This window comes from Entelurus aequoreus, linkage group LG09 (assembly GCF_033978785.1).
Source record: "Entelurus aequoreus isolate RoL-2023_Sb linkage group LG09, RoL_Eaeq_v1.1, whole genome shotgun sequence".
NCBI classification, from domain to species: domain Eukaryota; kingdom Metazoa; phylum Chordata; class Actinopteri; order Syngnathiformes; family Syngnathidae; genus Entelurus; species Entelurus aequoreus.
In genome coordinates, this window is record NC_084739.1 from 55,848,323 (window position 1) to 55,865,334 (window position 17,012).

The 17,012-nt window shown below is 39.1% G+C and overlaps 1 protein-coding gene across 1 annotated transcript in view; it reads right to left on the reverse strand.

Moving 5' to 3' along the window:
* Positions 1–260: 260 nt before the first annotated feature.
* rin2a (Ras and Rab interactor 2a) overlaps positions 261–17,012 on the reverse strand; it is an 80,354-nt gene continuing 63,602 nt past the window's right edge. The window contains exons 9-12 of the mRNA XM_062058967.1: positions 10,857–11,165; positions 6,819–6,950; positions 6,580–6,743; positions 261–2,949 (exon numbers count right to left, since the gene is read on the reverse strand). Coding sequence (XP_061914951.1) covers positions 2,554–2,949; positions 6,580–6,743; positions 6,819–6,950; positions 10,857–11,165 — 1,001 coding nt within the window. The 3' untranslated portion in view covers positions 261–2,553. The remainder of the gene's footprint in view (positions 2,950–6,579; positions 6,744–6,818; positions 6,951–10,856; positions 11,166–17,012) is intronic.

Consider the following 17,012-nt stretch of genomic DNA (forward strand, 5'->3'; position numbering starts at 1 on the left):
AGGGATACACCCCTACCAGGAGGATCGTCATACTCGTCCGAGTGACCGCCGAAGAAGATTGTATTAAAAAAAACTTGAAGCTGTAATTACTGCCAAAGGTGCATCAACAAAGTAACAAAGGCTGTGAATACTTATGTACATGTGATTGTATATATATATTTTTTTATTTTAAATAAATGTGCAAAATTTTGAAAAAAAACAAAACAACCTTTTCATTGTCATTATATTGTGTGTAGAATTTTGAGGACAAAAATGAATGTATTCCATATTAGAATAAGGCTGTAACATATCAAAATGTGGAAAGTGTGCCATAAAACATGCGAGCAGACATTTCGGGAAGACGGAACATCAACAAATCACATCACAGTACAAAGGCCAGGAGAGTTATAGCATTAGAAGGAAGACTGAACCGCTTGTCCCTTACACACAGTAGGACAACAATGTCAAGTAGGAAATACAACACGCAAACAAAAAATATGCACAGAACCATGTCAACAATTAACAATTCTTTATTATCAGTCATTCTTCTCATGTCTACTGACAAAGTCACAAGTAAATGTACAAGCGATGGCTAGTTTTGGCTACGCTGACAATCGCTTACGTCGACAACTGTTTGTGTCGAAAGCCAGTTGTGTCGACATAGCCAGGTGTTGGCATAGGCAGTTGTCATTGATCGCTGAACATGTCAATAACCTATTAAGTTGACAACCTCTTACGTCAACAAACCCCTTGGAGACAATCACTTTTGTCAACAACTGCCTATGCCGTCAAATTGCTATTTCGACACAAGCAGTCGTCAACAACCCTTGATGTCGAAAACCGCTCGTGTCAACAACCAATTATGTCAACAACCGCTTGTGTCGAGGCAAGTCAGCCACTCCAAGGGGAGTGGACATAATCATGGTCCACTGTATTTTCTTTGCTTGTGCAAGCAGACACAACTTGTAGTCGTAGGAAACACAAATATAATGCACTTCAAGTAGTTTTACACAGACAGTACTACAGTAGTACCAGGCGTAATACTGCATGCAGATTTGTCCATTGTAGCGTCCTCATACTTTTGTTTTTCTTAACGTCAACAAACATCTCATTGCATCTCTGCTTTAGAAAACCGGCCATTTTTTAACCAGTTAGTAGGATTTTTTTTTCTTTCTTTTTTGTACAAAATAGATGTTTCAGTAGCACAGAGAGGTCCGCCATGACAGATCTGAAGGCAGATGAGGATGCTCTGTAGAATAGCAACACTATGCGGAGTTAGTTACATCGATCAATACCACTGGCAAACTTGTCTGCAAGGTCCACATTACTTGCAATATAAATTAAAGTCTTTCTTTAAAGTGTTAATGCTCAATAATCCCATTTAAAGCAACAGCTGCATTGATGATGATAATAATAATAAAAATGATGTAATGACGATGGCAGCTTCATGTACATAATTGTCATCAAATTTAGAATGCTACCAAGATTGCACACTTGTAGTGCACATTAGCAACCACTGGGTGTCGCTACTTCAAAGGAAAGGCTTGACGACACATCTCAACAGTTAGCCAGCAACTGTAAGGAGCACAACAATGATGACGTCATCAGTCAGTGGCCACTTTTTTAACCTATAAGAAGCCATACTACTTTAATGTGTCCCTAAGTGAAGTGTAGGAAACATTCAGGTCATGTCACAGTCAGGTAAATGCCCGGTTGTTCCCCAAAATGGCCGCCTATCAGGCAGCTCATTTCCAAAAGCTTAATTAATACCGTTTAAGCCCCTTTTGAATCAATGTAACAATCGCAATAATTTAATAGTGTGTCAGATATTACAATTCACCTGTTCTTACTATATGTATCCAGTGTATTCATAGAAAACAAGCTAACAAAAGCTTTTAGCCTTTACATTGCTACGGAAAGCCTACTATATGTCACAAAGATGCTGAGACACTAACTGTCAGTCTTTCAATGAATATGTGTTCACTAAATTGGCCCTAGTGTGTGAATGTGAGTGTGAATGTTGTCTATCTGTGTTGGCCCTGCGATGAGGTGGCGACTTGTCCATGGTGTACCCCGACTTCTGCCCGAGAGCAGCTGGGATAGGCTCCAGCATGCCCCGCAACCCCAAAAGGGACAAGTGGTAGAAAATGGCTAGATGGATGGATGTTCAATTCCAAAGTTCATTTGTCCTACACTATAAAGTGACAAATAAGGAATATATTTGAATGTATGTATGGATGTAACATATTTCACATCAATTATAATTTAATGTTTTCAATGTGTTCCACCAATCATGTAATTTAAATGGCTTCTTATGGGCTATTGGCACATTACTTTGTTTTTTTTTAAATTAAAAAACACATAACAGTCTATTAAAGGCTCCATTTCATTAAATTTGCCTGTCAAGAAAGCAAAGAACAAATATCTAATAAAATATTATCCTTGTTGAAGTCTGGATGGTAAAGACTGGCACTTTTTTTTCTATTAAATAATATTGGGTATAATATTATATGACATATACTATAATAGGATATATTCAATGCCAGAATTTTACTGGGTAGATAAGCAGGTCTACTAACAGGACAGGCTAAGGCCTGAGTCAGGGGAGGGAAGGTCTGTCGTGAGGTTGTGTAGGTTAACCTGGGGTTCAGAGGTCACGTTATGGTTGTCGAGGATGGGAGCTGTCGGCAAGGGGCTGCTGTCGGCCAAGCGGCGGTAGACAAAGTGGAAGGGGCCAGCTTGCGGGCGGGTGTGCAGCTCCGCCTTGATCTTCTGAGGGTGGGTGTCTGGCGCCAGCTGCTGGCTGCTGCCACCCGTCAGCAGGAACAAGCCGTACTTGTCGGAGTCCGACACTTTGAACTTGCGGGCGCAGAGCTGACACACCTCCTCCACGTTGGCGTAGGGTCCCACATGGAGGGTCTTGGCCGTGCAGCCGCTGTCTAGCTCCTGCAGCGCCACCCGTAGGTAGTTCTGGAAAATAATAGACTATTTTTAATTCGAAAATTTTGTTTTTAGTACCAATTTCATACACATTAGATGTATCAAAATCACATCTGGCCAGCAAAAGTCTTGACACTTCATCTTTCCTGCTAAATGTGTTTAAATGTTGATACACAAATATACTGCCTGTAGCTGCAGTTCTTCTTAACTAAATAGTATTTTATTATTTAATGCAAAGAGCTATTACTTTATTTTGGTAACCATTTTTTAAAAATAAATTCTACAAATGGTGAACTGTAATTTCTGCTTGTCGACTTGACTTGTGATTACAAAGCAAGTTTTCTATCAGCTTGTTGGTAATGATGATAATAATCAATGAGAAACAAATGAAGGGGCAATTGTATAATATGAGGTTATTGCCTCATATTATACATTCATATAGTAATACTATATATCTTCTGCAGGCCCTCAGTATTATTATTATTATTGCTATACAAACACAGTTCAGTCTTTGGCGAGCAGGAATTATGGCTAGTGACAGTGCCAAGGAGAAGGCAGAGCTTGAAAACTCTCTTCTGTGATTAAAGTCTTCTGTTTGGGGCCTTTCCTGTTAAATACGTAAACAAAGTGGATGAGATTAAAGCAATGTGCCACCATTGTTTAGTAGGAATGTAGAACAGGACTACAAGCGGAAACTACTAATACTGCAATTCAACCAATAAAGAACTAGGGGTGTCCCCATACAATATTGATAACTGATATGAGCCCGATATCAGCTCAAAAACAAGTATCGGATGTTATCGGCTCGGATCTAAAGCAGGGGTGTTCAAACTTTTTGCCTCCAAGGACCAAAGTTGGAATGTGCCAATGGGCTGCGGACCAAATACAGATTTTTTTAGCATACAGCAGCACCATGAGTGATACGTTCAGTCACATACCACCATATATAAGGGAATATAAATCCTTAAGTTAATTTGATGGCAACTAGTTAGTCTTGTGGATATGCCAACAACAATTGTGGGAACTTGAAAGTTCAGTGTAAATATGTATCGTATTTTCCGCACTATAAGGCGCACCTAAAAACCTCAAATTTTCTCAAAAGCTGACAGTGCGCCTTATAATCCGGTGCGTCTTATATATGGACCAATATTGAGCCACAACAAACCTTAACTTCATTTTCATAAAGTTTAGGTCTCGCAACTACGGTAAACAGCCGCAGACTTCTTTTTCCCCCGTAGAAGAAGAAGCGCTTCTTCTTCTACAGTAAGCAGCCGCCAACTTCATTTTCCCCCCGTAGAAGAAGAAGCGCTTCTTCTTCTACGGTAAGCAGCCGCCAACTTCATTTTCCCCTGTAGAAGAAGAACCCGTAGAAGAAGAAGAAGCGCGCGGTGCATGCTGGGATATATGCACCGCGCTGAGGCGTGCCGTTTTGATTTCCATTAGTTTTTTTATGTAAAGACCCCAAAATGGCTCCTATTAAGAGACATGCTTACGACGCAGAGTTTAAACTTAAGACGATCAGTCACGCAGTAGAACACGGAAATAGAGTAGCAGCGAGACTGACTCGATTAATGACGACTTCGACGAGACGGTTGGATGCCGTTTCCGCCAAACTGTTTAATTCGGACACTGAAGAAGAAGAATTCGATGGATTCGTGGATGAGGAATAACTTCATAAAGTGAGCTTTACATGTTTATTTTGTGTGTTGTGTTGTGTGACATTAACGTTTGAGCAACGTTGAGTTATTGATATATTGTTATTGCTCTGCACTATTTCGAGTGTTACTATATTGTTATTGCACTAACGTTTGATTTACCGTAACAGTATCACTGTTTTTTACGTGTTTATTGAATCAGGGAAAAGTTTCCCTCCACTATGTGATATAAATTTTGCACTACATGTTATACCTTGCTGTTGTTAAAAGATACACAAAACACCACGTCACTGACTTCACCTCGGGGAAAATAATAAAACAGCTGTTTATTCATTTTGGGAGTGAACAGAGTTGTCAGAACGCTGGTTTGTAATCTATTAATAAGTTTGACTGACCTATCTGACTGTTTTGTTGACATTTCCTTTAGCGCAGCTCCATCTAATGGATGCATAGGTGCGCCTTATAATCCGGTGCGTCTTATATATGAACAAAGTTTTGAAATATGCCATTAATTGAAGGTGCGCCTTATAATCCGGTGCGCTTTATAGTGCGGGAAATACGGTAGTAAATTTGGGAGGCCACCCTTTAGCAGGCCAAATATATCACTTCGGCAGGCCAAATATGGCCCACAAGCCCCAATTTTGGGCACCGTTGATCTAAAATCTCAGATATAAGTGCTCCGATACAAGTAGTCCTGCAGTTTACTTTTTAGTGAAGTCATGAACAAAAGTTAAACATGGCAGGCTGCAGGCTCCTAGAAGCTGGAAGCTACAAAACAGCTAAGCACGCAATATTAGCACACAAGCTAGACCAGGGGTGGGCAATTAATTTTTACCGGGGGCCGCATGAGCAACCCGAGCACTGCTGGAGGGCCACACCAACAATATTTCAATTAAATTTTGCTTAAATTATTTTTGATATACCGTGAGATAAAAAATAATAATATTTTCATTTAACCTAACTTATCTTTATACAAAAGCAGATGGCTTTTGATGGTTTTATATTTAACACTTTCTTACACAACACTTCCTGATGTATAATACCATGCAAAAATTTCAATTTCTGTCACTTTATCCTGCATCCTCTTTGTTGTGAACGTAGCACGCCTGTAAGGTGATTGGCGAAGAAGGAGGAAGCGTTGCTGTTGCGGAAATGAGGAGTGAGGATAGCTGTGCGTGTGGAAAGAACGAGATAAGTTGAGCTGTGTTAGTATAGCTTGCTCAATAAAAGTTTAAAAAGAGCGTCAGACTTGGTGTGCACTTCTTCTGGACTCTACAATTGATGTCAGAAGTGGGATGAAATGCCTCCCAGTTCGCCTTGCCATCAAACCTGGGAGTCTTCATTGAGGGCGGAATTCCCCCATGGCAAGCAGCGTGAGCTGCACCTGTAGTCTGTAGTCTGTAGTCTCTCTCTCTCTCTCTCTCTCTCTCTCTGCGAGCTCCTCACGTGGCACGTACCTCTCGATGACGTAGCACACAAACAGTGCAGTATGCGCAAAGTTTTACTTCTGCCACCAATTGTAGCGTCCAGAAGAAGTGCACACCAAGTCTGACGCTCTTTTTAAACTTTTATTGAGCAAGCTATACTAACACAGCTCAACTTATCTGGTTCCTTCCAAACGCACATATCCTCACTCCTCATTTACGCAACTCAAGAAGACAACATCAACTTCAGCAGGTCGTTACACTATATTCTTTAAACACAGCAACATGTGTACCACAAATTAAGCACACGGCTTTACCTTTACTTGGCAGTCCATGTCTTGTTGAAAACACGCCATTCGTCATCACCTTTTCTTTTTTTAGCGTCTCGGGGATAACCGGGCGGACCGCCCATAAATAACACTTTTCAAAATAAAAGCAGCACAGTTGTATTGCACGCGCGACATAGATGTTTTTTTTAATTTATTTTGTAATTTGTGATTGCCGCTGCGCGCACGAGCATACGTCAACACGGAAGTCATACATATAACGCTTTTCAAAACAAAAGCAGCCAAAAGTCTTACCTGGAAGTCATCGAAGGAAGGTGTTGAGTGCAAAGAGGTGCGGCGCTTGTGCCATTGGCGAAGAGTATTCCTGGTTTCAGAGCTCAGCACCCTGGCTGCCTGCTCTTCCTGGAAATTCCGGATCAGAGACATGGCTCCGTAAGCACTGGTCAGGTAGTAGCCACCTGGATGTACAACACACACACACAACAACAATAGTCACACCCTGAAGCGCACTAAGGGACATTGTGGGGACACACCTTCTCCGTGAAGCAGTGAGGGGTCCAGCAGCTCCATCATGTAAAGGATCTCGTTGTCCAGTTGGGGCATGTCACACTGTGCCAACACATATGTCAGCATTGGCAGGAAGTCATCTGCACCATACAGACGACCTGAATCCCGTACACAACAACAAATCAGGATGACGTACTTGCACTTTTATTCATAGTGAAACATCGCTTTTACGACAGTCCACTTTTCTTACGGCTCAGTTTTCATCACACCTTTATGGAACAGAATAATAACTAAAACCGAGGTAGCTCACTATCCTGTAAAAATGAGTTGTATTCCAAGTGTTAATTGGTACTAGGGATGGGCAATATAGCCTAAAATCTATTGCCATGTATATTGCAGCCTCTTGCAATAAAGATATATATCACAATATTTGGCATATACCAGATTTTTCGGACTATAAGGCGCACTTAAAATCCTTTAATTTTTTTTTTTTAATTGACAGTGCGCCTTATAGCCCGGAGCGCCTAATGTATGTATCAATTCTGGTTGTGCTTACCGACCTGGAAGGTTTTTTTTGGGCCACATAGTGTAATGGTAAGTGTGACCAGTAGATGGCAGTCACACATTTAAATTATACACAAAGCTAATTATAACCTGCTACCCAAGAATATACAACAATTCTTCTCAAAAAAAAGAGGAGAAATATAATCTTAGAGAAAAATTTATTTTAAAACATTTGTATGCACGTACTACACTTAAGACCTTCAGTACATCTGTATGTGGTATTAAATTATGGAATGGATTAAGCAAAGCAATCAAACAATGTACTAATTGATCCACTTCAAGAAACTCTTCAAACTTAAAGTGTTTATAAAGTACAAAGAAGAAGAACCATGATAAACATTCTGAATTTATTTCATCCATCTATTCTTTCATTCTCAAAATAATCTTACTTATCTCATCATATGAAATATGACTTACTTCACCAATTATTATTTATTTATTTATTTTTATTGTGATTACTTATGGAATATATTGTGAATAAATTGAGAACAGGAAGTGAACAAAAGTTTTAGCAACTGTTATGTAAAAGAAAAGGGGTAGGATTAAAATAAGTTCTGCTTCTTCCTACTCCTTTCGAACATGTTGAAAAGAGAAACTGGAAATTGTGATGTATCATGTTGCATGTTCGAAATAAACTCAAAATCAAACACATAAGAGATAAATATTGGTACCTGCTTATATGTATTTGGGATCTGCATAAGTCTCAAAAATGTTCAGGCGTCCGCAATTATAGTCAGCGCCGTAGTGACTAAGCTCCTTCTTTTTCTCCTTCCCCTTGTTGTGGGGCATTCATCCTCCGCTGTTGCCAGTTCTAATATAAAGTAGCATACAGTTCTAACTTATATCTATCAGTAGACTCGCGCTATAAACTACAACAAAGATGACAGGGAGAACACACTGTCGAAGTGAGGCCACGTAAACGGCCCATCCTGAAGTGACGGTCAAAAGCAGCGTGAAGATGGTCTGTAAAATATAATCTATGCAATGTTTTGACCAAAGAACCACTGTTACATGTTACATAGTTTCGTTGTACTTGTGCAATGACAATGAAGTCCTATCCTATCCTATATGGACCACAAGAAAGTGTTTTAAATGTAGAGAAAAAATCATAAGATGAAACCTTTAATGCGTCTTTTGTATAAAAATAGACGTGAATAGACCCGCTCATCGGTAGTGCGCCTTATAATCCGGTGCGCCCTATGGTCCCAAAAATATGGTAAATGGTAAGAGAACCATTTCAAAACGGGTTACAAAGGCTACTTTTTTAGCTACTGATGTATGTGGTAATATATTGCATCTTCTACAGTTGTACTATTTTGTTACTTTCTGATATAACATTTTCTATCAACACTTCTGTTAAAATGGAATAAACACTTAATCTTCTGTGGTTTGGATATGCTATATTAGTTTTGGGTTGAAACTAGGGGCTATCATGAATAAACTGAAATTGAAATACTACCAACAGTAAAAAAGTAGTTACAGCGGCAGTATTGCTCATACCCATGCTGATACTGTTTCAAGAACATTGAATGATAACATTTTTGAAAACAAAACACAGGATGACTATCTATATAAATTATTTCCTTATTCCCTTTATTTACATGCAAAATGTTGATCAAAATAAAGCAAATAGTGCAAATTAAGTAAACCAACAAAAAGTTAATTGGCTCTGACTTACATCCTTTGGTTTTTGACCTTAAAGGGGAACTGCATTTGGAATGTTGCCTATCATTTACCAGACTTATGAGAGACAAGAACACATTTGTAAATATACCGGTACATATATTTATATATTTCTTTTTTTTTTGTATTCTAATTTGTAGTAATCGGCTCCTTCTAGGTGGCTAGCAAAAGGGGAGTAAATGGGAGTGAGACATTTTAGACTTTGACTTGGACTTCCTTTTTATTGTCATTCAAATTTGAACTTTACAGTACAGATAAGAACGAAATTGTGTTGCATTAGCTCATGGTAGTGCAGGATAAAAAGGCAATAAGGTGCAGATATAAATACATAGATTACTGTACAGATAAATATATTGCACATTTTGCCTCTAAATCACTCTAAAAACACATCCAAAAAGCCCCAACTGCACTCTATTTATATTTCGTGACCTGAATATTAACCAAGTATTAGCGATATTATTATTATTATAAGCGTATACGCAGACAAACTATTTTTAGCTGTGCCGTGATCACAGAGAGCTAACTAGCTTGTGCTGCTGCAGTGTTGACATACTGAGCTGCTGCATCATGAGCGCTGCTGAGTTGGTGAAAGTTAATTCTAGATGGTAAATCATGCCTCTCATCTGCATAGTAGAAGGTTGTGGCCATAAACCGAGAAGTTGGTAATTTATGAAATTTATCTTAAGACACGGAGATGACGAGAAGACACAAAAAGACGCTCGTTTGCGGCCACCTTTTTTTTTTTAACCCTTTGTGTGGATTATGATTAATTTTTCATCTTAACGACAAGATACAAACACTCAGTCAGCATCCTAGTGACAGCAGACATCGTACAGTAAGTGATTGTTTTTGTTTGTTTGTTGTCTCTCATGAAGTCTGTCATGAGTAATGGTAGTGGTTGAAGGGAAAAGCGAACATAGTGATACGTCTGTGAAAGTAATGCACCGTCGTATGCTTAAAATTAGCAAAATACATAAATATTACATGTTATTATGAATGAGCCTGTTATTACATTATATATATACTTACAACATGTATATAAAACGCTGATAGAAGACTTTGGATGTTTTCAGAGCACTTCATAAGCAGAAGCGAGCAACTCCTATTGACTCCCCTTGTTAGCTGATTTTTAGAATGCATACAGTGAAAAAGAGAGACATAACCGTTCTAATCTCACATAGGGATAGTGAATGATAGACAAAATTCGAAAAATGTGCAGTTCCCCTTTTAAGTCCTTTGTCTAGGGACTTATTTCCTGGTTTGTAGAGAGTAACAAAATCAACAAAAAAGCAGTTATGTTATCATAAAAAAATATCTATCTAATCACTGTAGTATCCGCCAAATACTGATATTTAGTATTGTTACTGTTGATATTTGTATTGATCCGTCCACCCCGGTTTACATCAAGAGTTCTAGTTAAGCGGTTAGAATGGCTCCCTCTATCATCATATGGTGCGTAGTGTAGCATGATAACTATTCCTTGTCCACCTGTAATACTTTTAAGAAACATATTTGCCGCTATGAAGGCAATGATTACTGACTTAGAAATGGCTTTGTACTGGGGAGGAACGTTAGCTGCTAGCTAAAATGCTACATTGCGTTGTGGACGCGTTCGTTCTCTTGTCGCTGTCAAATTTGCGGCACACAGCTAGAATGTGTCATCAAGAAGCATTATCATGATATGACGATAGTATTACAAGCTCTATGGTCGGCCGAATTTAGATCATTTATATCATGCAACACTAACCAGTATACCTTAGATGAATGGTTTCATGAGTCGTAGCGAACATGTGTGTAGTTTTGTGTAGTTATTGCACCTGAATTGTCCTCCATGATGGTGTAGATGAGTTTGCAAACTCTCAGCAGCATGGTGACCTTCTTCTCAGGCGAGTACAGCTTGCACATGCTGTCAAACTTGTACTTGATCTTTTCTATGGCGACGGGGTCTGGCGGCACCGCGTCGTCCACTCCCATTTCCTGTGGTGGCCGGGCCTTCGCCAGAGACATGTTTTCCTTCAGCTCCTGCCACTCGCCGCTGCGCACCTGGAACTCCTGCAGGGCAGCGCTAACCATAGGTTTGAGCGGCTTCAGGACGCACTTGTACATGGCCTTCTCCAGGACAGGGTCTGAACAGGACAACACAACAGGTCAGTTTTACACACTTCAAAGAAAAATTGTACATGAAGTAGAAAGGGAAAAGAGTCATTTCTTGAAACAGACTTTGTTACTAGAAGTGGGACCTATTTGTATGTACAAAAGAAGGTCTTTGGACTCAGGAAGTAACAGACCTGAAGGTCTCAAAGTACCCCAAAACAGAGGTACAAGGCTCAATTAGAATGTCCTCCCTCCATGGTTTTGTGCATTCACGTCAATCAAGGGGCGTTCCAATTATCTGTCACGTAACGGGGATGGGCAAAGTACCTCCCTCGAAACGATGTGAGCTCGCGGACCTACCTACACTATCGAGTGCGAGTAGAAAGACGGCAGACCAGAAACCCAGAGAAGCGTACAAATGTGTGTAAAAAGCATAACTAATGATTTTCATAGTAACGACACTCATGGTTTTCGTCAGACTTCAAACCTTTTCTACTGCACGTAAATATTGGCGTCAAACACAAATACACAATGAAACACATTTGACATACTGCAAGCTGATGCGCCAGCACTTGCACTTTTTCCAAAAACGTTCTCTTATAAACGGTCTTCTTCTTAACAAAAACAGGCGAAAGAAGAAAAAAAAGAGCACAATCAAAGCCAGGGTTGATGACGTAGCGAGACTCGAACAATGTCCATATGCATAGGGGCGTATTTGCAATATTTCGCCATGACACTAAATGCTAGAGCCAAGGGGGAGGGTCAAGTAAAAGACGGGAGGTGGAGGAGGGAGAATTCGAATTGAGCCTTACTCCCTAAAGTTCTAGTGCTCCAAAAAGTCCGAAATGTATCCAAAGAGTTCGGCAGCAAGGCCTTTTGAGTGCAATTTGGACCATTTTGAGGACCCATTTATCATTTGGGACCTTCCCTGATCCATCCAAGGCCTAATAGGTCCATATCAAACCTCATAGATACTTAAAAAAACAGGGTAAGTTTGGGGAAAAAACCTTCACCCAACTGTGAGGCGTGTCCCCATACAACTTTTTCACTTCCGACACAATACTGATCTGATATGATATCAACAAGAATCCTACATACTTGTATTATTTTGTAGTGTGGATTAATATGACAGTATCGATTCTCAATCGAGACCACAGAATTTATATGCCCATCAATAGTCCACTGTTACTTAGCTTCCTTTTGAAATAAGCTCCCTCCAGGATTTTGTGATGTTGTCAGGTCATGCAAATTTAGCCAATCCATGCAAATTATTTGTGGTCTTGCAACTTTTTCCAATGCCCGCCGATTCCCGCACATTTTAGCTAATCAAATTTGCGACAATCAAACGCGGATGCAACTGTCTAATGAAAACTTGTTTGTTTCTTGTGTAGACGAAGTAGGAACAACAACATGTAAAAATATAGCAACTCTTTAATGACAAAATTGTCGTTCCGCTGCATAGCTCAGACCAACTTCCTGTTCCGGTCTACTAGGATTCCACGATTAATCGCCATCTAATCAACATCAAGGTTTTAATTACTGCGATATAGTAACCACAGGAGGCCGAGGTTTCGGGTTTTCCTATGCCGTCACTGCTGTTTGAGTGACAGAAATGTTCGCCAATCAGAATTGTTAAGTTGCGTCCTTCGCTTCCTGGCCGATCAAAAGTGAGAAAGGCGTCTCACTCTGTGCATCGCTTTCAGCACCTGAGCATGTTTATTCAACAGTAGATTTAACTTAACGCAGTGATCAATCTTTTCAGTCATGCACAATATTTGCCTCGCTGGTTGGAGAGTGGGTCCGCTCGCTTACACGCACACACACGCACACACAAACACAAACACACATACACGCAGGCACACAGAGGAAGGGAGAGAGCCTCGCTACTTGTGACTCGCCAGTGAAGGTACCGCAAAATAACAAAAATTAGGAGGAATGAATATGAATATGAATGAAAACAAAGCCCTTGTCCCTTTGTGGAAATATTTAATCTTCAAACCAGATGGGAAAACACGAGTCCATTAGCACAGGCGAAAGAGCAAAAATGCTATAATGCCACAAAAAAAAACAGAGTTTTGCAAAAAATGCACTTTAAGATATTCAACGTTTAAGTAAATTTTTCACTTACAGAAAGGAGAGTCTATTTCATTTTTGTGTTTGTTTATTTATCAGAATCATCTTTATTGGCCAAGTATGTCACACACAAGGCTTTTGACTTGGTATTGTGCTGTTTTTGTAATTTAGGATAACTGAAAGTTCTTTACCTTCCAATTAAAGTACAATGGTAAACAATTCTACAGTAATGAGAAACTAAAGTGTATATCATTTCATGGGTCACTTGCATTATTATTGAATATTATGATTACAGTATATTATAATCACTGTACAGTTTTTATCGGTTATTTCTTTAGTTTAAGAGCATGATGTAGACAAATGCTCTGAGTCTGTCTGCATAAAGCCAAATATTTTTAAAAGTAGATTATTGCATATTGTTCTAATGTGTGGCACCTTGAGACAAGAAGATGTTGATGGACAGTCTAAAAGTAACATGTCCTCCTCCATGCGGAATTTTCGCAGTTGTATGCATTTATATGTATAAAATATGAAAATCGCAATTGCAATTTTGAAGAGAAAGAATGCAATTAGTTTTTTTTTTCCTCAAAATTGTGCAGCCTACCTGTCTTAGAGCGCTAAGCCTTCTGGGTAATGTAGTATTTTAACATTTACTTTCCAGTTTGCATATATTTATATATTTATTTATCCAGGGTAGGATTACTAAGGGTTTATTTTCATTTGCAATGCTGACCAAGTAAAGAGGCAGCAGCATGTTAGAGATGTTGATGTGTAACGATAATCTCTCATTGTCTCTCATTTACCAACAAAAATGTGCACTATAGATTGCTCTCAACAGTTCACAAATGCTCTTAACGTGCAGGGATAAATATGTTGGAATATAAATGAATGTTTAGGAAGGACAAACACTTTTTTTAAGCGTAAAACATACACAAAGAATGTCTGCAATTTGTGGAAGACAAAGCAATGAACAATAAATAGTGCCAACTTTTTTATTGTAGATTATTATTATATTATTTATATCAGTTTGTACCAAGCTGTATTGTTGGTTTTACATGATTCGTACATGTTTTGCACTTTATGTGTATTAATATACTCTTTTATGTGCTTGGTTTTACATTATTTAATTTGGAGGCAACCAATAACCAACCTTAATTTAGGAAGATTTTTTGACTAAATAAAGGACTGTCTACAGTTCGGCCAAATTTAATACCAACATTTAGGGATGGCAGAATACTAACACTTAGTTTTACTGTACAGTTAAAAAATTATAAGTCTACCTGTAACTCTTATACATGTACTGTATAGTACAGTTTAGAAGAGTTGCAGAGACACAGTCTTTGGCCTTGTTCACCCTGCAGGTAAATTCAGAATTTTTGCCCATATGGGACCTGTATCAGATTATTTCATGTCAGTGTGAACAGTGCAATTCCGGATTTTTCATATCCGACCCAGGCCTCTTTCTTATGTGGAAATAAATCGGATATATATGCGATGCGTCCTCAATGTCAAATGCTCCCGCACTCGCATTCATTCGACCAGAAAGTCATCAAAAAGTGATAAGTGTCATAATTATTCATCAAAATAAACGGTTATAAAATGAATAATCAATGTGAACAGTGAAAGTTTTCAAAACCGACCTAGGCCTCTTTCATATGTGGATATGTATCCGATGTGACTGCAGTGTGGGCAATGCTCCGGTCGCATAGCAAATGTCCAACAAACTGCAAAATGCCAAAATGCTTTCCCACTTCCTTCTTAATCTTCTACGCGCAATAATTCCGTTTAGAAAATGGTGACTTTGATTGCCCAAAATCTTTGAAATTGCCATAAATGCACTACATAAAAAGATCGTATTTGACAAAAATTAGCTCAATTGGGCGTTGAAGTTGTGATTGTTATAATTTTCCACCACAAGGGGGTGATATTGGCGCCACAGTAGTCATGCAGTGACATCCCACCCAATGCTGCTACCCACCCTCAAATATTTCAGGAAAATTGGAGCATGTGGAAGGAAGTTAAGACAGGTATTATTTTCTACCACAAGGTTAAGGTCATATTGGTGTCGATATCAATGTCATCATTAAAACCTTAAAACCGTATATTAGTTTTGAAGGAAAGTTGATTGTTTAAAGTGAAGAAAATACATTTTGATAGTTTGATGGTGAGGAGCAGTTATCGCCGGCAGGCTCCGTCCACTAGGAATGGGTATGAACAGTTACCGAATCGTGTTTTTGGCCTAAAAAGGGTTGACGGAAACCAAGATGGCCGACTTCCTGTTTGTTTTCAAATATGGATTCTTGAGACTTAAGTGCATCTTTGTCTCCAGCGATTTTCGTGACAATACGTGAAACTGGGCTAGTTTTTTATCATTTTCAAGAAAACGCGACAACATTTTTTTTTAAATGTTGTGTTCGGGATCCCAAAAACTTTAAATTTTTTGCCGGACTGGACACGCTTGAAAAAATTGGGGAGTTTTTGTGTATATTTAGTGCTTCAAAAATGCGCTCTAAGCGGGAGAATAATAATTATTGAAGCAATTCAAATAGGGCCTTCGTAGATTTTGGTGTCAAGCCCTAATTAAAGTTGTATCCAAAAGGTACTACTATACATGCACGAGGGATTTGGTTTACAATCATATGGTCTATGTGCACTATACCAACCCTTAAAAAGATCTAATGATCTTTATGTATTTTAAAAAGCAGATTTCAAACCAGCTCATGCAACAATGTGTTTTTTTAGTGCATGTAAACATAGTGACCGTTTACTGAATTCTTGAGGAAGGAAGAGAACCAAGGAGAAGCGTGCACAAGAACAGGGAACGTGCAAACATTGCTTTTTTTGGAAAGTCTGACTAACACATGCCATGATATCATCCAGACAGGATGGAAGCAAACCGCAGCAATGCTGAGTCAGGAATAACGTTGGTGTGTGTTTGAGTGCATGTGTGTTGCTGACTATTCCCCAAAGTAAGATCAAGTCAGTTGTTTTATTTCCTTGCCTCAGCATACATTCAGAGACATTGTCTCTCCTCAGCACTCTTCATCATCCAACCACATCAATTCCTTCTGTCCATTTTTGTCACTATAAATCGATCATTAACACTAGGGATGGGCGATATGGCCTAAAATATATATTGCGATATATATTGCAGCCTCCTGTGATAACGATTACTTTCACAATATGTTATTTGGCATACACAGTGCATCCGGAAAGTATTGACAGTGCTTCACTTTTTCCACATTGTTATGTTACAGCCTTATTCCAAAATGGAATTAATTCATTTTTGTCCTCAAAATTCTACACACAATACCCCATAATGACAATGTGAATGTTTTTTGGGGAAATGTTTGTATTAAAAATAAAAACTAAGAAATCACATGTACATAAGTGTTTACGGCCTGTGCCATGAAGCGCAAAAGTGAGATCAGGGGCATTCTGTTTCAGCTGATCATTCTTGAAATGTTCTTCCAGCTTATTTTGAGTCCACCTGTGCTAAATTTAAGTGGTTGGACATAATTTATATATAAGGTCCTATACTTGACAGTGCATGGCAGAGCACAAATCAATAATTAAGTCGAAGGAATTGTCCGTAGACCACTGAGACAGGATTGTCTCGAAGCACAAATTTGAGGAAGGGTACATAACAATATCTGCTGCCTTCAAGTTCCCAATGAGCACAGCAGCCTCCATCATCCATAAATGGAAGACGTTTGGAACCACCAGGCCGTCTAAACTGAGCGATCTGGGGATAAGGGCCCTAGCCAGGGAGGTGACCAAGAACTCGACAGTCACTCTGTCAGAGC